This window comes from Setaria italica, chromosome IX, assembly GCF_000263155.2.
Source record: "Setaria italica strain Yugu1 chromosome IX, Setaria_italica_v2.0, whole genome shotgun sequence".
NCBI classification, from domain to species: domain Eukaryota; kingdom Viridiplantae; phylum Streptophyta; class Magnoliopsida; order Poales; family Poaceae; genus Setaria; species Setaria italica.
The window spans coordinates 54,631,902-54,651,346 of record NC_028458.1 but is presented as its reverse complement, the minus strand read 5'-3'; the positions used below and the strand labels follow the sequence as shown (position 1 = coordinate 54,651,346).

General features: G+C 43.0%; 4 protein-coding genes across 6 annotated transcripts; all 4 read left to right on the top strand.

Moving 5' to 3' along the window:
* The first annotated feature begins 1,814 nt into the window (after nucleotides 1-1,814).
* LOC101771481 (phytoene dehydrogenase, chloroplastic/chromoplastic) lies at nucleotides 1,815-7,066 on the top strand. 2 transcript variants are annotated; one of them, XM_004985406.2, is made up of 15 exons: nucleotides 1,815-2,036; nucleotides 2,639-2,881; nucleotides 2,960-3,092; nucleotides 3,200-3,288; nucleotides 3,397-3,454; nucleotides 3,934-4,089; nucleotides 4,295-4,443; nucleotides 4,908-5,027; nucleotides 5,217-5,430; nucleotides 5,503-5,605; nucleotides 5,729-5,776; nucleotides 5,966-6,011; nucleotides 6,170-6,357; nucleotides 6,467-6,629; nucleotides 6,752-7,066. In XM_004985406.2, exons 2-15 carry the CDS (start codon nucleotides 2,702-2,704, stop codon nucleotides 6,818-6,820), a joined length of 1,716 nt encoding a protein of 571 aa, XP_004985463.1. In that variant the 5' UTR covers nucleotides 1,815-2,036; nucleotides 2,639-2,701; the 3' UTR covers nucleotides 6,821-7,066. The 2 variants fall into 2 exon arrangements, with proteins under 2 accessions (XP_004985463.1, XP_022678526.1); XM_022822791.1 differs by having other exon boundaries at nucleotides 2,572-2,881.
* Nucleotides 7,067-7,213: 147 nt separating this feature from the next.
* On the top strand, nucleotides 7,214-10,600 carry LOC101770549. 2 transcript variants are annotated; one of them, XM_022822792.1, is made up of 3 exons: nucleotides 7,214-8,554; nucleotides 9,117-9,525; nucleotides 10,014-10,600. In XM_022822792.1, exons 1-3 carry the CDS (start codon nucleotides 8,492-8,494, stop codon nucleotides 10,121-10,123), a joined length of 582 nt encoding a protein of 193 aa, XP_022678527.1. In that variant the 5' UTR covers nucleotides 7,214-8,491; the 3' UTR covers nucleotides 10,124-10,600. The 2 variants fall into 2 exon arrangements, with proteins under 2 accessions (XP_022678527.1, XP_004985460.1); XM_004985403.3 differs by having other exon boundaries at nucleotides 9,117-9,531.
* Nucleotides 10,601-11,220: 620 nt separating this feature from the next.
* On the top strand, nucleotides 11,221-14,446 carry LOC101770032 (pentatricopeptide repeat-containing protein At5g39350). The gene is made up of 2 exons (XM_022829801.1): nucleotides 11,221-14,283; nucleotides 14,381-14,446. Exon 1 carries the CDS (start codon nucleotides 11,298-11,300, stop codon nucleotides 14,262-14,264), a length of 2,967 nt encoding a protein of 988 aa, XP_022685536.1. The 5' UTR covers nucleotides 11,221-11,297; the 3' UTR covers nucleotides 14,265-14,283; nucleotides 14,381-14,446.
* Nucleotides 14,447-14,665: 219 nt separating this feature from the next.
* Nucleotides 14,666-18,875, top strand: LOC101769629 (protein WEAK CHLOROPLAST MOVEMENT UNDER BLUE LIGHT 1). The gene is made up of 3 exons (XM_004987082.3): nucleotides 14,666-14,790; nucleotides 15,780-16,795; nucleotides 16,879-18,875. The coding sequence occupies exons 2-3, from the start codon at nucleotides 15,815-15,817 to the stop codon at nucleotides 18,709-18,711; spliced, it is 2,814 nt and encodes a 937-aa protein (XP_004987139.3). The 5' UTR covers nucleotides 14,666-14,790; nucleotides 15,780-15,814; the 3' UTR covers nucleotides 18,712-18,875.
* Nucleotides 18,876-19,445: the final 570 nt, after the last annotated feature.

Sequence of the window (19,445 nt, the reverse complement as noted above, 5' to 3'; positions counted from 1 at the left end):
TATTTATTTTGTCTTTTCTATACACATCTTTTTGATATGCACCTGAATATATATTTATGTATAAATACATAGTAAAAGTAATGTATTTAGAAAAAGTAAAACGAATAGTAATTTAAGACGGAGGGAGTAGAATGTAATACACCGTTTGTTCCAGCTCTTCCCCTCTTGCACGACATGGTTGTAGAAATGATCTCTCGTTTTTTTTCCTTTTGACGAAACGAAATCATCTCTTGTTTGTTCTAGCTCCAAGCCTCCGAAGCACTGTAATGTTTACACACCATTTCAATATCTTGTTCTTGCAACAGCGTTTTTTTCCTGAAAAACAAAAAAAAATGCCACCTGATGGAGATGGAACCGTTAGGTGCTAAGCCGCACACATCTGGATCTGGATGACTGCATCTGCATGTGCTGCTCCTTTCCTCATCTTGGTCTGCTCTTAGTTAGTGATGGAAAGAATAGAATGCAACTCTGCTAGCAATAAATGTACTCCCAATAATTAACCCAGACGTATGCGTGCTGCATCCGTCTATATAGGAGTATATGTACTGTGTACTGTGCACATGCATGGCTTTCACTAGCAACGAGAGCATCCGATCGAGCGAGATTTCCTTGCGATTGCTGATGTACTACCCCCTCGGCCGTGTATGTATAAACCATCATCCAATCCAATAGACGCCACAATTGTGTTTGATCAATTAATAATTTTTTTTGGAAACTGTTTGATCAATTAATAATAATTATCGCCTTGCTTACAGCCTGACTCTGCTTAAGAATCAAGGGGATCTAGCTAATATAAACACGAGGGACGTACTGTCGAGGCTTGGCGTACTTGACTGTCATACTCTTGTTCCTCGCTGCATCGCCTGCAGTACAATGTAGTAAGTGCACTTCGTCTTTATCATTTAATTGGTTGTAGATACAATATGTCAGTCTCTGGCACGCTCTTGACGGACTCCACCTTGCGTCAGGAACTGAGGACAAGGTGTCCTGGAGATGGAACCCCTCCGGTGATTATACAACCCGATCAGCGTACAATGCTTTCTTTAAGGGGCGATCAGATTTGCAGCTCATAAACTAATCTGGAAAGCTTGGACCTCTTAAGATCAAGTTCTTTATATGGCTCGCTGTTAAAGATCGTTTATGGACATAAGATAGGAAGCGCCGGCGAGGAATCTAGGATCATGACGCCTGTGCTTTGTGCCAGTAGGACACTGAAACGGCAAGCCACCTCTTTGTGCACTGTCTGTTCAACAAACAGCTTTGGCAAGTTTTGATGTCCGCTCTAAATATTTAGAGGCAACCACTAGCACTGCACCTAGGCATAACCGAATGGTGGTTCGACTGCAAGGATGACCTGGATTCCCTGAGGAAGAGAGGACTCGACTCGGCTTTCATGCTTGTCTCATGGAGCATCCGGAATGAACGCAATTCGCGAGTTTTCAATAGGGAGCCGGCGAGGTTGCTTGGGCAGCTGCTGATAGAGATTTTTGAGCAGGTTCAGTTATGGTGTGCTGCAGCACCAAGCACTTGGGCCTCTTTCAGTTGCCGGCTGTAGGCCTGCAATCTACCTGAACCTGCCCATTTCATCATGCCTGTTGTCTGTGTTAAAAAGATAGTTCACTTCTTTTACGTTTTATCCTATCCGTGTGCGTGTGTCTGGTTAGACCCGCGTTGTAAATTACGACGAACGTTCTTTCCTTCTTAATATAAAATTATTAAAAGATACGCTCGAAAAAAGAATTCCAAAGAAAGCGACGTGGCGGTATATACCACGAAGACGTAGAGCGCACCAGGCGCCAAAAGGCATCCTCCTCCACCACATCCTCCTCACCCCGTCTTGTCGTGCTCTAGTCCCTTCCCACCGCCCCGCAACCGAATGACGGAGGTCGCCTCCCCTTATCGTCGCCCACGTTGAGACACGAATTCCTCCCACCTGGGTTCCCCCGCCTCCACGCCACTCCGCTACGCGCTACCCACTGCCCCGGGCCTCGCCCCAGTCCGCCTCCGCTGCCTCCCCTCCCTCTCTTCGCCTCCCGGTGAGTCCCCGCCGCGCCTGCCCAAGCCGATTTCCCTTGCTTGTTCACGCTGCGTTTCTGTTTAGTCATGCGGTCGGGCGCGATCCGGTTCCTCAGGGGGATGGGGCGGGCTCTCATGCTACCTGGAAGTGGAAAAAATTAACAGGCTGTAGAAATGGGGGATTTCTTAGGGTTTGTACTTTGAAGGCATCAATTGGCTGTTACAAGTTACAACTTACATGGAGTAGGCTGCAATTGTTGGGCACAGAGGTTTAGCGGTGTTCTGGTAGAGATTGTTGAGTATGGCTTACACTGTATGGTATAGAGAGACATGGATGAACTTTAATGCTAGACGGTGATGCTACAAAATGGGCCTAAAAGGAGGTCCAAGTTGTGTTTTTCTGTTTCCTTTACATCATAGTTAATTCATTAATTGTTTTCGGTATACAATAACTTTGTTAATGTTTATCAACCTGGACCAATTTACTTACCATACTTGCACATAAAAAAAAGATCTCATGAACTGTGAGTCTAATGGCTCCTCTTGATTATGCAGTAGTCTGCCTCTGCATATTAGTTGATCTCATGAACCGTGAGTCTAATGGCTCCTCTTGATTATACAGTAGTCTGCCTCTGCATATTAGTTGAAGCAGAGCTGACAACAATCTATCAAGAATTGCTTCGACATGGATACTGGCTGCCTGTCGTCTATGAACATTACTGGGGTGAACCAAGCAAGATCGTTAGCAGGACAACTTCCTACTCAGAGATGCTTTGCAAATAGTCACCATGCAAGCTTTGCTGTGAAATCTCTTGTTGTGAGGAACAAAGGAAGAAGGTCACACCATAGACATGCTGCTTTGCAGGTTCAGCATTTTTGTTCGCTTGTTTCCATATTTTCAGGTCATTTCTTGTGAAAACATGATTGATTACCTTTTCTGCAGATTGTCTGCAAGGATTTTCCAAGACCTCCGCTAGAAAGCACAATAAACTATTTGGAAGCTGGACAGCTCTCTTCATTTTTTAGAAACAGCGAACGCCCCAGTAAACCATTACAGGTCGTGATTGCTGGTGCAGGTCCGACATATTTCGTGATTAATGTTTTCATAGTTTTTTATCGTAAATTTATTTGAGGGCAACCACAATTTACTCTTAGCTTTATTAATGTTATGTGACTTTTGCAGGACTGGCTGGTCTATCAACGGCGAAATATCTGGCAGATGCTGGCCATAAACCCATATTGCTTGAAGCAAGAGATGTTTTGGGCGGAAAGGTCTGATAGATACTTACATGATTGGTTAACTCTCTCTGAATTGCTTGCATTCACCGTTTTCATCATTTGCACCTTTTATATATATTTTTTTGTTTATGCATTGAACAGGTAGCTGCTTGGAAGGATGAAGATGGAGATTGGTATGAGACCGGGCTTCATATCTTCTGTAAGTTACAGTTTCTGGTCCTCGAGGTTCTCTCCATGATATTTAATTTTATAGATTATTTCTATAATAACATACAGGGAATGTACGCATGTTAACAAACTGTTAAGGCACACCATATCACGCAAACTTCTGAACCATAGTTTCCTTGTGTCTATTTGTCTTTTTTTTCATTATGTTGCAGTAAATTTCGTTCAAGGAAAATTTGTAAATAATTCTGCAAAATAATTATTGAGAAAGGAATTTTGTTAAATTATAGTGCCAAAATAACCTGAAATGCGGACTACTAAACCATACATCAGTACATGATTTATTGTTACATAAACTATGTACCGTGTTGTCCTATGCACTATCGCATCCATAATGCGGTAGTTGAATATATGTTCTTCTGTCCACAAGAGCACTGGATTGCTACCATTCCCTTCCTAGCATATATGACACTTACTGTGTGCGCGTATGTAACCATGTATTTTTGGTTTAAGTTGGAGCTTATCCCAACATACAGAATTTGTTTGGCGAGCTTGGTATTGAAGACCGTTTGCAATGGAAAGAACACTCCATGATATTTGCCATGCCGAACAAGCCAGGAGAATTCAGCCGGTTTGATTTCCCAGAAACTTTGCCAGCACCTGTAAATGGTAAGATTATACACAATGTTGGATTTGCTGCAACAGATTTCCTAGAGAATCCAGAAATGCATTCTAATATTTGTTCTCTTATTTTGCTAATATATGGACATAATTAGAGGGTTTGTTAGTGGCAGCAATAACACTACAGCATTACCATTCATCTTCACTCCTCTAATTGATGCCGTACCATGATTTACCATTGTACTTTTAACAGGAATATGGGCCATACTGAGAAACAATGAAATGCTTACCTGGCCGGAGAAAGTGAAGTTTGCTATTGGACTTCTGCCAGCAATGCTTGGTGGTCAACCTTATGTTGAAGCTCAAGATGGTTTAACGGTTTCAGAGTGGATGAAAAAGCAGGTACAAGTTCAATGCAGACTAGTAGAGAGCTTGTAGTTTGCCAATAAATTATTTCCTTTTCTTCATCACTACTAGAGAGCTCATAGTTTGCCAATAAATTGTTTCCTTTTCTTTTCATATCTTCCTGAAGAAGCATAAGTAGCTCCATACACGAAAATGCTTAATATGCTCAAGTCCGTATCTTATAGTATTTGGTCGTAAAAGTGCTTTCTGTGCAAGTTTAGGCTGAGCAATGTTTATAGATGCATTGACTTTTCCAGTTAAGTTCAGCAATGTACCAAAATGAAAAAAAAAGCACAAGAGCTGAAGAGCACACAACAGTTTCTTTGCTAACTGATATACATATGCAACGTTCTTCAAATTTGGTTTCATTTTTGTCATTTGGAATACATATGGTAACATATCTTTCTATGTTTTTTTTATGGAGCCATTTGATGCCTGATACAATTATTTGATCAGCACAGGGTGTTCCTGATCGAGTGAATGATGAAGTTTTTATTGCAATGTCCAAGGCACTCAATTTCATAAATCCTGATGAGCTATCCATGCAGTGCATTTTGATTGCTTTGAACCGATTTCTTCAGGTATAGCTGTTGTTGCTCTGTGGGATTGTGTAATGTATGTCTTGCCTGTTCTGTTTGGAGAGATAGCTTACACATTTTGATTCTTCCTTGTCTGTATTCTTTGTTACCTGAGAAAAATGCTAATAGTTATTTGCATGGTTAAGATAGCATGCATGTCTTTTGAAAAGATTATTTTGTGTAAATCTGCAGGAGAAACATGGTTCCAAAATGGCATTCTTGGATGGTAATCCACCTGAAAGGCTGTGCATGCCTATTGTTAATCACATTCGGTCTAGGGGTGGTGAAGTCCGCCTGAATTCTCGTCTTAAAAAGATTGAGTTGAATCCTGATGGAACTGTTAAACACTTCACACTTACCGACGGAACTCAAATAACTGGAGATGCATATGTCTGTGCGGCACCAGGTGTGATTTATTTCCAATAAACCTTGTTTCCTGTGCAGCTATTCAATTCAACTGACTAGTCTTTGTATTTAGTTGATATCTTCAAGCTTCTTGTACCGCAAGAGTGGAGTGAAATTTCTTATTTCAAGAAGCTGGAGAAGTTGGTAGGAGTTCCTGTTATCAATGTTCATATATGGTTAGTTGATTGAAATATTTGGTTCTGAATTGGAAACGACTTCATTACATTGTGTGGTTATGCTTCTTCCTTGAGACATTTCTGAAGCTTTGCTGAGAATTTCTGTTGTTTTGAATGCCTCAGGTTTGACAGAAAACTGAAAAACACATATGACCACCTTCTTTTCAGCAGGTATGTTTCCTGGCCATATTCCTGTAGTTCATGCATTTTGTTTTGTGCAGTATATCTTGGTTATGGTTATCTATCAAGATATTACATGTGCTATTAAGGTTGCACAGTTTCTACCGTTCATGCGTGAATGTCCATTTTTGGTATCAAATACCATATGCCCTTTATTGATCTTGTTTATTTTCTTTTCAGGAGTCCACTTTTAAGTGTCTATGCAGACATGTCAGTAACCTGCAAGGTACCAACTTGAGGACCTTATCAGTTTTCTACAAACACTAAATGTATTGAAAAGTTAGGACTTGAGTCATCGCGAACATGTCAGTGGATGATCACGATATGACATGAATGCACACTCATCTTTCTTTTCTTAACTTTGTTGTTTCTAATTCTTTATAGGAATACTATGATCCAAACCGTTCAATGCTGGAGTTGGTCTTTGCTCCTGCAGAGGAGTGGGTTGGTCGGAGTGACACTGAAATCATCGATGCGACTATGGAAGAGCTAGCCAAGTTGTTTCCTGATGAAATCGCTGCCGATCAGAGTAAAGCAAAGATTCTTAAGTATCATGTCGTGAAGACACCGAGGTGAGGATATTTGTCAAAGACCCTTCCAGATGGATAATCATAAGTAGCTTGAGCTCTGATAGTTTTGTCTGTTGCTTCCTCATGTTCATATTCTGGTTTGCTTTGACAGATCTGTTTACAAAACTGTCCCAAACTGTGAACCTTGCCGACCTCTCCAAAGGTCACCGATCGAAGGGTTCTATCTGGCTGGCGATTACACAAAGCAGAAATACTTGGCTTCCATGGAAGGTGCAGTATTATCTGGGAAGCTTTGCGCCCAGTCTATAGTGCAGGTAAATACTCACCAGGGCCCTGGTTGCACATAAAAGCACCAGATTACTGTGTTGTTGCCTTATTGGATCATATTGATGTGATACAATTTTGCAGCTAATGATTTAACATCTGCTGCTTTCAGGATTATAGCAGGCTCTCCCTCAGGAGTCAGAAAAGCCTACAATCTGAAGAAGTTCCGGTCGCATCTTAGTTGTAGTTGAGGCTCCCACTTGGGGTGCCATCTTATCACCTATTTCATGGGAACCCACCAACTGGTCATGGTGAAGGCACCTGTTATGGTCCTTTGACAATTCCCTAGAGTTGAATTTGTGACACTAGTTGGTATATCATATTGGGAAAAAGTGACATTATGTAAAACGACCTGCATAGCAATTGTTAGACCCTTTGGAAAAGGAAAAGCGAAAAAGAGATCTCAGGTAGATATTATCTTGTAGCACTTTCGGATGGTGGCTTCGCTCAATCCATCATCCCACGTGGGAAGACTTGTCCACTGTGCGCGTCAGGTAAGCCATTGGCTGACCTTTTTTACGATAGGTGCCTTGCGCCATTCGCCGAACTTATTCGAGGCTGTGTGCCGTTTGTCTTGTTGCGGCATACCATATTTGGCAAGTTGCAGTTAGCAAAGGGAAGGTCCAGATTGGACCTTGGCCTTGGCCGTGAGATATTTCTTCGTCCTCAGATACTCTGGCACCTCAATAATTGTCCTTTTGAGCCCAGATATTATCACTGGTCACATTTCTCTTATCTGTTTGCATTGTACGGGTACTCGTAGATGTTATCTGGCATCCTGGTTGTGCGCCTCTGATGTTACATCCACCTGAAAGCAGCAGGCACAGCTTCTCTGATGTTACTTTTTATTGTTCAGATTTGTATTGCCACAGAATCATTTGGTGACTTTTCTTGTTCAGATTTGTATTGCCACGGCATCAATTGGTGACTTTACTTAGGATATAACAGAATAAAGCCTGCTAGATTTATTCAGAGGATCAGACGGCAGCAAAGGCAGGACGGGAGCTGAGGATAACTACTACTACAGGCTGTGATGATCCGATCCCATATTCCCATGCCTGCGCTGCGCCAATTGCTTCGTCCGGTGGAGTTGTCTTCCTCCAGCGGCGGCGGCGGGCCCCGCGCGGTGTCCCAGGTGCCTGTGCAGATCTTTCTCGCCACCCTTTACCCTTTTCTGGCGGCAAGGGAGGCCAACAAATATCTGAGGCCAGATATTTTCCCCGCCCCGCCACGTGTCGGCCCGCCACGTGGAAAAGCTCCGGCACGTAGGCGTAAAGCTCCATCCAGAGGGTCCGGCCGGGTGCTGATCCCCTCTTTAATCCTGCCTTTATTGTCCTTTGCGTTTCAATGGCCATTCTCCCCTCCGCGGTTATATGCCTCTACCTCTCTCTTGTTCCCTTCCGTCGCTCGCCGTTTATCCAGAGCCCGAGCCACATCTAGGAGCTTCCTTGATCTGCTTTCCGAGGATTGTTTGATTTTCTGGGGGGTGCGGTCAAGAGCCCACCTTGAATTCCTCGCTGAAATTTGGTCGTTTTCTTCTTGTTGGTTTTGCAATCCTTGGAGGGCTTTCTTGGTTCTTGAGTTGCGATCTCCTCCTGCTCTGTCTCTCCGATCCACAATCATCCGGTGCCTAGGAAATTGCGGCTCTTTCTTGCACCAGTTTGTTTTTCTGTTGATCTTCTGCGTTTCTGCATCTTCGTTACAATTTCTCAAGGGGAAAAAGTTTCTGTTCATCGAGGAACAGGAAACACAACACTGGTTTCATCGGATAGAGTAAGGAAATAGGAAAGTACAAGCAAATCCTTGGAATTGGCATCATTTGCTTGTTCCTTGCCCTAATTCAAAGAATCCAATGGGGGATGTGTCGTTGAATCGACCCATGAAGGCCGAGCCAGCTGCCGGTGGCACTGCCAAGGTAGTAAACTGCATTTGTTTCCCTTTCTTTCTGGCATATCGTGTTAGTTCTTTAGGTCCTGTAATTTCCTTACTGTCTGTTGAACTGTTTTGTGCGTAATTTCATGATCCCTTTCTCTTAACAATGATCTTAGGAGTCGAGCTTGGTAGGATGATTGCGAACTGCTATTCGGTAAACTCAAGGGTCGAAGCAATGGACGATGAGACCTGCTAGAGACATATATGAGTTTGTGTGCAGTTTGATATCTTTTATTGAGTGCTGTGAACTTTTTTGGTCCTTTGCAATGCAATGAGACTGGGGCATAGCGTGTTCATTTCCAAGTCAGAAAATGTTACCTAACTCCTACTGTGTCTTGACTAAATTTTTTTAGAAGTATCCTTTTAAGACTACTGTCGTTTTAAAAATAATTATATGCTTTATCATGTTCCACTACATAATTTCAATAATGGAAGTAGTACTGGTATGCCATTTGATCATGACTTTTGGTTTTTTTTTCTTACATCGTTTTGTTAGCCGATTTCTACACATGGTAAATAAAATGTTTCATTTGATTCGTTGACAGGGAAATCGAATTCTGAACATGATGTCGGCAGGGTGGACAGATGAGAGGCACATGTTGTATATAAGCTCTATGGAGGCTTCTTTCGTTGATCAACTATACAATCACAGACACCGTCCGCATAATACAAATGGCAATGGCTTCAAGGTTCTCCGCAGGGGTGTGTGGGAGTACATCAAGTACGAGAAGACTAATGCTCGTGCACAAAGTGGGACAAAATGCTGTGTGCCTGCAAGTCCCTGGATCCGGCATTTCAGGCCACGTGATTGCGGTAGCAATGCACAAAGTGATGGGCTGGAGGCTTCAGTGGGCGATCATGAATCAGGTACTCAGACAAACGGGGAGAGACTTTCAGTGTCTCGTGGAAGGAAATGGGAAGCTTGCAAAGGGGAAAACCAGCTTCTTGATGAAAGTACAGGTTGCTAACTTGATTTTTATCTCATTGGCATATTTTGCCCGAATGGTCAAAATTCTGCTGTAATTGTCTGAAATTCTTTATTGACTGAACATTTTCTTTTACTAAGTATCACAGCTGCTCAAACTTAAGGTGTCCTAATTAGCTATGCAGCTAGTTCACAATTTAATATAGTCCATCTATGCTAGCTTTCCATGACATGTACTGAGATTCCTCAATCAATGCCATAAAAATTCATTCATATCATCATATTTTTTATTAACACAAGCATATTTTATAGAAGACACATGAATAATGGAACTGATCAACTGTGCTTATTCTCCAAGAACTTGTTTGTTTCTGTTTCTTTCGGATACATATTATGGTAGCCTTACAGCTAACTATTAGATGTTGATGGTGCTGAATTCAACTAGCACTGCTCAGCAGGAGGAGCATGCAGTATACTTGTTTCTAATGCCAATTTTATATCTTTTCTTCCTCTCCAGAGGTCTCTGATCAAAATTTCGCTGACGAGGAGGCAGAAGTTGAAGCGGAATCAAGTAAAGCACGCAAGGAAAGGAGATTAAGCAGCACATCCCACTACCGTGATGAATGATCAAGTAAATTCGCAGGACCAGTTAGCTTAGTCTGTTGCAAGAATTGAGATGACTAGCTATCACAAAAGGAGGTGATAAGATGATTGGGGTGGGTCCCTCAAAATTTCTCTGTGGCCACAAAAGCTGTTGGAAGCCAAGATGATCCAAAGGAACTTTGTAAGAGTAGTTATTAGTAATTTTGTGACCTATGTACTGGAGCAGTTAGTAGCGGCATTTTGGTGGATTAAGTTCTTGTTATGTATATCGGTGTATTTTTGCAGTCTTCATCAGTAGTGCTGTTTAGTGCCTCACTCTTCTCGTCAGAAGGATAATAATAGGCTAGCTCTCTACTTGGTGTATATATGTATTGGCTGATCTGATGAATGTAATGTTTTTTGCTGCAGCTTTGTGGGGCAGCTACTGTTAAATTTGCAATATGAGTGAGATGTACATGTTTGCCACATTATGAGAATCATTCCAGATTTCCAATTCCCAAACTATTTTTATGCCTCAACTTTGTGGATGTCGCGCACATGTACTCGGCAAGTAGCATGTTCCCGGGAGGAAGGTATGCTTGCCGTTGAACGATCATCGTTTTTTTTAGAAAATTGAAAATAAAGCTAGAGTGGCCATGAGTCATTTGCATTCATGTTTAATTACTGGAACTGTTGGATCTGATTTTTTTGACAATTTCTCATACGCATGAGTTCATAATCACCTTAATTCTCAATTACACAACTGATCCGGCTGCTAGGATGGCACATTATTAACCACCATATTTTTTCTCACTATTTTTTGGAATAGTTTATAAATTGCTAAATTCATAGAAAAATATAGAGCATAAGAAGCGACACAGTTCCTGAGAAGTTCTAGCATTTCAGCTAGCATGGCATAATTACTAGAACCTTAATTTTTCTCACTTTTTAGGAATATTTTTGAAAATTATAAAATTCATAAAAAAAAGGTTCTTGAGCATACTAGGCGGTACAGTTCAAGTTCTAACATTTCAAACGAGGTCTAATAACTTCATATAAATGCCTTCTTTTTTTTTTCTGAAACGATATTTATCCTTCGTAGACCTCTTTAAACCGGGCAACCCACAAACAAATACAAACGGTTAATAAACCGGTGGTTCCTCTTCCCGCCTAGGAGACAGACCACGCGGCCACGCCCTTCTCTGCGCTCTTCCATGGCATGGCCACCCACTGCATCAATCTCTCTAAATTCTTCAAGATCACAAGGTTCCTGCACCAATCGAAACAACACCGCGTCAAATCCTTCGCCTCCTCAGCTCCGACGAGTGAGGCTCGGCACCTGGAGGCCCTCACCGTGCTCCTGCACAGAACCTGTTCGCTGAAATGCCTCAGAACGCTCCACGCGCGGCTCGCCGTCGCGGGCGCGATCCGGGACACCTCCGTCGTCATGGGCCTGGTCGAGAGGTATCTTTCTTTAGGGAAGCCCGCGCCCGCGGCGTCATTTTTCGCCGAAGCCTACCACGGCCGCCCCACGGTTTACTCGCTGAATCTCGCGGTCCGCTGCTTCTCGGACCATGAGTTCCACCGAGAGCTTCTTGATCTTTACAGGGAGCTGTGTGCCTTTGGGTCCGACAACTTCACGTTTCCTCCGGTCATCAAGGCTTGCACGGCCGTCTCTTGCCTTCGACTGGGGAGGGAGGTGCACTGCAGGGTTCTGCGGACTGGGCATGGGGGCAATGTTGGTGTGCAGACAGCGCTCCTTGATATGTATGCTAAGGCTGGTCAGATTGATGTGTCAAGGAGAGTCTTTGATGGTATGGTGCAGAGGGACTTGATTTCATGGAACGCTATGGTCTCAGGGTACTCTCTCAATGGGTGCTTCAAGGAAGCTGTTGAGGCGTTACAGGAGATGCAGCAGGGTGGCATGAGATTGAATGCAAGCACACTTGTTGGAATCATTGGTATGTGTGGTAGTGTCGAAGCAAAGGATGCTGGTAGTTCGCTCCATGCATTGGCAATGAAATATGGGGCGATAGCTGATGAGTCCCTTACATCTGCATTCATCTCGATGTATTCTGCATTTGATGATCTTTCCTCATCTCGATTGGTTTTTGATCTGCAACCTGTGAAAGATTTGGTATCTTTCAATTCCATGATATCAGCGTACATGCAGCATAGCAACTGGAAGGAAGCTTTCAAGGTCTTTAGATTGATGCATTGTGCAGGCCTAGGACCTAATCCGGTCACAGTGGTGTCTGTCCTTCCATCTTGCAATGATTTCTTTGGCATAAACCAAGGCAAGTCTGTGCATGGTATGATTATCAAGTTTGGCCTTGCAGAGCAGGTTTCTGTTGCCAGTGCTCTTGTTTCCATGTATTCGAAGCTTGGGAAATTGGATTCGGCTGTGCTCCTTTTCTGTTGTTTTACCACGAAGAACAATCTCATGTGGAACTCTATGATTTCTGGATACCTTGTGAACAATGACTGGGACATGGCTCTTGACTCGTTCTGCAAGATGCAGATCAAGGGTGTGGCTCCAGATGCAACAGCTATCATTAATGTCATCTCTGGATGTAGACACACAAAGGATTTGTACATGGCGAAGTCAATACATGCATATGCTGTTAGGAATAGATTTGAATCAAACCAGAGCGTAATGAACACTCTCCTAGCTACGTATGCTGGCTGTGGAAATATATCAACTTCCTATACATTATTCCAGAAAATGGAAGTACGGATGTTAATATCTTGGAACACTATGATATCTGGTTTTGCTGAAGTAGGGGATTCAGAGGCTTCTCTAATGTTATTCTGCCAGATGTGCCACGAGGAAGTGCAGTTTGATCTAGTAACTCTTATTGGTGTTATTAGCAGCCTTTCAGCGTCCGAGAATGCCACGGTTGGAGAATCAGTTCATTCTTTGGCAATCAAAAGTGGATGTAATTCAGATGTTTCTCTTACAAATGCCCTCATTACCATGTACACCAACTGTGGTATTGTTGGAGCGGGTCAGCAACTTTTTGACAGTTGTTGTTTTGCGAATACAATCACTTACAATGCTCTGATGAGTGGATATCGCAAAAACAACGTATCTGAGAAGATATTGCCTTTGTTTTACCAAATGGTCAAGAATGATGTGAAACCAAATCTTGTAACCTTACTGAATTTATTGCCTGTTTGTCGGAGCCAGTTGCAAGGGAAGTCTATACACAGCTACGCAGTACGAAATTTCACCAGGTTTGAAACACCCCTCTCCACATCAGCAATGGGTATGTATAGTAGGTTCGACAATGTAGAATACTGCAGCAAAATTTTCAGTTTGGTTGGTGAAAGAAACATTATATCATGGAATGCCTTCTTATCTGCATGTGTCCAATGCAAGCAGGCTGATGTGGTAGTTGATTTCTTCAAGCATATGCTCTTCATTAATGTCAAACCTGATGCAGTAACCATTCTGGCACTCATCTCAGCATGTTCACAGCTTGGAGATGCAGATTTCGCTGCATGTGTTACGGCTGTCATTTTCCAGAGGGGTTTTAATGCAAAGGTTTTGGTTCTCAATGCTCTTATTGACATGCATTCAAGATGCGGAAGCATATCGTTTGCAAGGGAGCTCTTTGATAGCTCAGTGGAGAAAGATTCAGTCACTTGGGGTGCAATGATCAATGCATACAGTATGCATGGAAATGGTGAGGCTGCCCTTGATCTTTTCTCGACGATGATAGATTCAGGAGTGGATCCAGATGACATAACTTTTGTTAGTGTCTTGTCGGCCTGCAGTCATAGCGGCTTTGTAGAGCAAGGAAGAACATTGTTCAAATCACTACAGGCAGACTATGGCATTACACCACGAATGGAGCATTATGCATGCATGGTGGATCTATTGGGCCGAACTGGCCACTTGGATGAAGCATATGATATTGTTAGATCAATGCCATCCAGGCCATCAGATAATTTGCTTGAATCGTTGCTTGGAGCATGCAGATTCCATGGTAATTCTAAAATTGGCGAATCTGTAGGGAAATTGCTCATTGAATCTGAGCATGGCAAGTCAAGATCTTATGTCATGCTCTCAAATATCTATGCTTCAGCTGGCAAATGGAGTGACTGTGAGGAGCTGAGGTCAGACATGGAAGCAAAAGGACTGCGAAAAGATGTGGGGGTTAGCTTAATTGGGATGACATAATAGCCCTGATGAAACAAAGGTCTAGAGTTTGAGAAGTTTTTGGTCGCATATTACAGCTTTGGGTGGTGTATGGAAACTATGCTCAATTGCTCATATCTAAGTTACTTTTCTTGCAGGAAGTCACCAGAACATTTATTTTTGTTTGTGCACAAGAGAATATTCCATCATTCTTCCACAGCTTAATATTTTGGTGTAGCTGATTGTTGCAACGAAGAACATTGCATTTAAAATCTACTACTAAATATTCCAAGGAAGGTTGTGGGACATGTAAATGGTAGAGGCACTGCACGGGGTTGCACTTGCACTGTTGTGCTGATTGCTATCATGTCAGTAACAATAGGAAATTATTTGACCCATTTTTTTCTTAAGATGATGCACAGACTGACTCAAGGAGATCCTGTTATATTCCAGATCAGATATTAGTTACATGAGCACAGCAATATATGCAGAAAACTGAGCAGACAGTTGAAGAATTTATAGTGCAGACACGTGCAATTCTGGAATACCATTGCTGTCCAGTTGTCAGGTGAACGTTCAGTTTTATGCAGTCTTCTTTGCAATTTCCAACTTTCATGAGGTTATATGTGAATATTTGCCGATACAGCTGTTCGCCTGTCCCTGCTTCATGCTGGCACAATTTCCTTAGGCTATCCAGCTTGTGCCAATAGCACCAATATAAAGAAGTAAACATAGAGAATAAACTACAGAAATAAATCAAAGCAATTATAGATTAAGGAATGAGTCCAAGTCTTCTCCTGTAATTATTGTATGGGTATTCTTCCCCCTCCCAAATGGCTCTCCACCGCTTCAAATCTCTGCCCCTCCTCCAGTTTTCTCCCTGAAAAATCATGCATACATTGCCCAAAATCCCTTGTCCTACCTTTAGTATTCTCCTGAGATAAACACCTACACGTAGGAGTGTCTTGAGTAAGGTTCGTATTATGCTTTTGTATTATACTTTGATTTATTTTCTGATTCATGTAGTCTTTTATGTACTTTCCTTTCATGTGTTGTTTTAGATTGGCTTCACTTATTGATTGTTCTCATTATTTGTTTCATAAGTTCTTGAGTTCTTTTGTGATGTTCTTTTGGTTCCTGTGTTTGACATGGGATTTGCTTACATGTCATGACAAAGTTTACTGTGAGGGTAGTATTCATAGGTTCACAGTAATCGGATACTCATTTTTGAACCGTGATAATTAGCTAAAAGGAGCTTTGTCCTGACAAATAATCGGGTTAATGGTTTGTGGCTTATAAAGACGATTATGCACCATGGACCAAATTTTATCAAGGTCTGAATTCTGATCCTTCCTGAATGTTCTTTTTTGAGCTATTTCATGGATGAAGGATACTTATTCAGTTATACAGTATTATAATTCAGGATCTGCATCAATTTGAGCAATAGTTTGACATTTCAGATTTAGATTGATGAAATACAAGCTTCTTGTTGTGTGCATATGCTTTGACTATTTTGTTATCCATCCTTGATTCTCATCTTCAATGTTTCTTCTTCAGTTAGTGACAAATTTGTTGAGTTGCCGCTCTAAAGGATGGCAGACAATAATATTGAAGAGGCCGATGCATCTCACGTTGTATCTTCACCAAAATCTTTACAAAGTTCAGTAGAGCCTAAGCTAATTGAAGGTACTGATGAAGATTATGATAATAACCTTCAGAAGACAGTAAGTACCACTTTTGTGGCACCAATTCAGCAAGAGCATCCTATGAGCCTTGTGTTGGCTGAGAACAAAAGCAATTTGCAAGAAATTTCACTTGAACAGAAGGTTCCTACTGGTGATTCTATTAACCTTTCACCAAAAGTGGATAACAGTGAATTGCCATCTACCAATGAAGTTCATGATGGTATTCCATCTTCCTCTTGCGAAACCCATGATGATTCTAACACAATGAAATCAAACACAGCGAGTTCCATGCTTGAGGCACCAATGCAACAAGAATGCCCTATGAGCCTCATATTGACTGACGAAAAGGGTGATTTGCATGAAGTTTCAGTTGAACAAAAGGTTCCCATTGGTGATTATGTTGCCCTTTCACCAAAAGCAGACAGTTGTGAATTTCCATCCACCAATAAAGTTCCTGATGGTTTTCCAACTTCCTCTAGTGATGCCTATGAATCGAAGGAAGTCCAAGATGATTCTATCAAAATGGAAGCTTTAGAAGTAAATGTCTGTGCAGCTTCACAGTCTTTGCTTGGGTTAAGTGAAGGGATCCAAGATGATTCTTCTTGTATTGATTCTGGTAAGGTTACTTGTGGAACACCACCTGCTATCCTGAAAAAGGTGAAAGAAGATAAGCCACTGATTGTCAACAGATCCCATAAGGGCCAAATGAGCCTAGGAGACACACAGCAAAAGGTGCCTGCACCAGTGAGCAGATCAAGCACCAGCAAGTACTTGAGAATGGATAAAACCATTGTTGATACTACGACCCCCATTGAATCAGTAAAGGTTGCTGCATCAAAGTTTGGTGGTAGCATCAACTGGAAAACTCGCAGATCACAAACAGCACAGGTAACCAAGAATTACTTTCCCTTCATTTTATTTTTTTATATGGATTCTAACTGTGACATACTCTCACTTGTTTTAATAAGCAGGATACTGATCATATCATACTTGAGCTTGATAAGCTGAAGAACGAAATTTCAGTGTGTAAACATCAAGCAGAAGCTGCAGAGGCTGCAAAGTTATCAGTATTCAATGAGCTTGAGAGAACAAAGAAGATTATTGGCGAGATGAAACGTGTCCTGGAGAGGCAACAAGCCATAGAGGTTGATGGCAAGGAGGACTTGGAGTTGTTTCAATTTATTTTACAAGAGATGGAGGAGGGAGTTGCCTCTGATGATAGTATCACGGTTGAGGAGAAGTTGAATAATACTCATGAACGGCACAAATCATTGGTTGCCAAAGTGATGCTAGTGAAAGATGACTTCAGAAAAGTCCAGGTGGATTATGATTCTTTGTTGATTGAAACAGATATTTCCGTTAGAAAAGCTCAGGCAGCCTTCACAGCGTCCAAAGATGCCGAGAAACAAGTAGAGGAGCTCACCATAGAGTTCCAAAGACTGAAGGAGGTGTTTGATTTGGCTCAGGCAACATGCCATGATGCTGAAGAACACAAGAAAGTCATGTTGATAGCGCGTGATGAGGATTCCCTGGCATGGGAAAAGGATCTCAGACAAGCAGACAAAGAGCTGAATCAAATCAGCATGTACCTCTCTTCTGTTTTAGAATTGCAATCAAAGCTTGATACATCATCCAGCTTGTTGCTGGATCTTAAGAATGAGCTAGCAACTTGTTTGGAGGCAAAGCTAATCGAGGAAGCACGAGAACAAGAAAGTGGAACTCATAAATCCAAGCAAGAAGAAGCCATCATTCTGTCAAGGAATGAGCTCGAGGAGCACAGGAAAAGCATATCTAAGGTGACAGATGAATTATGTTCTCTGAAAGCAACTGCCGCATCACTCAAATCTGAGTTGAACAAAGAGAAAGCAGCACTTGTCGCCATTCAACAGAGGGAAGCGATGGCATCCATAACCATCCAATCTCTCAAGGTGGAGATTAAACTGTGTCAGCAGGAACTTGAAGCAGTTCATGCCAAGGAGAAGGAGCACCCAGATAAAACAGTCAAGTTGCCCAAGGTTCTGCAAGATGCAGCCAAGGAAGCTGAGGATGCTAAGTCCGTCGCTGCCAAGGCGCAGGAGGAGCTAAGAAAGGCCAAGGAAGAAGTGGAGGAAGCCAAGGCTGCTCTGAGCACTATGGAATTCAGGATTGAAGCAGTTCTGAGGGAGATAGAAGCAGCGAAAGAGTCTGAGAGGCTGGCGGTGAATGCTCTGGAGGGCACCAAGGTTGCAGCAAACATCAAACAACAGGGTTCTTCTCAGATCATCACGCTTGGTTTGAATGAGTACGCATCTCTGATCGAGAAGCCCCATCTGGCAGAAGAGCTTGTGCACGAGAAGACAGCTGCTGCTATTGCACAGGTCGAGGCGGCCAAGGAGTCCGAATCACGCACCTTATCAAAACTGAACGAAACGTACAAGGCCTTGGAAGAACGAAAGCAGGCATTGCTGGCAGCCACAGAGGAGGCGGACAGGGCCACGGAGGGCAAGCTGGCCATGGAGCAGGAGCTGAGGAAATGGAGAGAGGAGAATGGGAGGCGCCGCAGGGCTGGTGACCAAACTTCAAAACCTGAAGCCAAATCTTCAAACACAGCAGAGATCATCATCGGTGGAGAAACGAAGTGCACGAGCAAGGAAGACACTCGCGCCCCCTCGTCGGTTCATCCGCTGTCGGACGCGTCCGGGAGGAGCAGCCCCAACGATCTGCATCTGGCCCTGCAAGCGAAGACGAAGAAGGCAAAGAAGGTGTCGTTCTTCCCGCGCGTCATCATGTTCCTGGGCAGGAGGCGGCTCAAAGCCGCGAAGTAACCTGGTGATGTGCAACAGTGACGGGAGTGTGTAAATTTGCAGTAATTTGTTCGATGGCACGTTGTGTGTGATGTATGTGTTGAAGAAATGAGATCGCTGGTGTATTCAGTTTGCTGTACAAGATATGCTTCTATAAGGGAATTGGATCTGTTCTTTTCTGCTCCTGATTCGGCGAACAATGCGATGCACAGTATGCGTGTGACTGTGTTTTGGGACTAAAAAGATGCTGACAAGTGTGAACAGAAAGCGCAAGAGGGTAATTCTATCTGGTTCTCGAAATCACGGCACGATCACGATGTCAGCTGAAAAGAAAACAGCCTGGTCAGGCCCCGGTGGGATGGAACTCGCTGGATCGGTAGGCATGATCGCTGGAACGGGACGACGTGCTCGCAGCATTGGTAGAGCAACTATAGTTGCAAGCTGGCCCAGCCGCCCAGCAGCTAGCGTTGACTGTCCATCTCCCGAGATGCGTGCAAGCTGGCCCAGCTTGCAGTTGAAGCCTACACGACGATCTGATGTGCATTGTGTGTGCAAGCTGGATGTCGCCTGAGTTGGAACGTTGCTTGGTTGAAGTGAGCCCAAACGTTACTCGGATGGGCCGAGCAGGGAACAACGGCCCAACCTTAGTCTAGGCCCAGTTTTAGCCCTTCTGCAACACCTCGCCACAAGTCGCTACAGTGCTGGTACACTGGAGCACCGTCCAGTCGCGTCTACTGTTGGGTGCTGACTGGTGC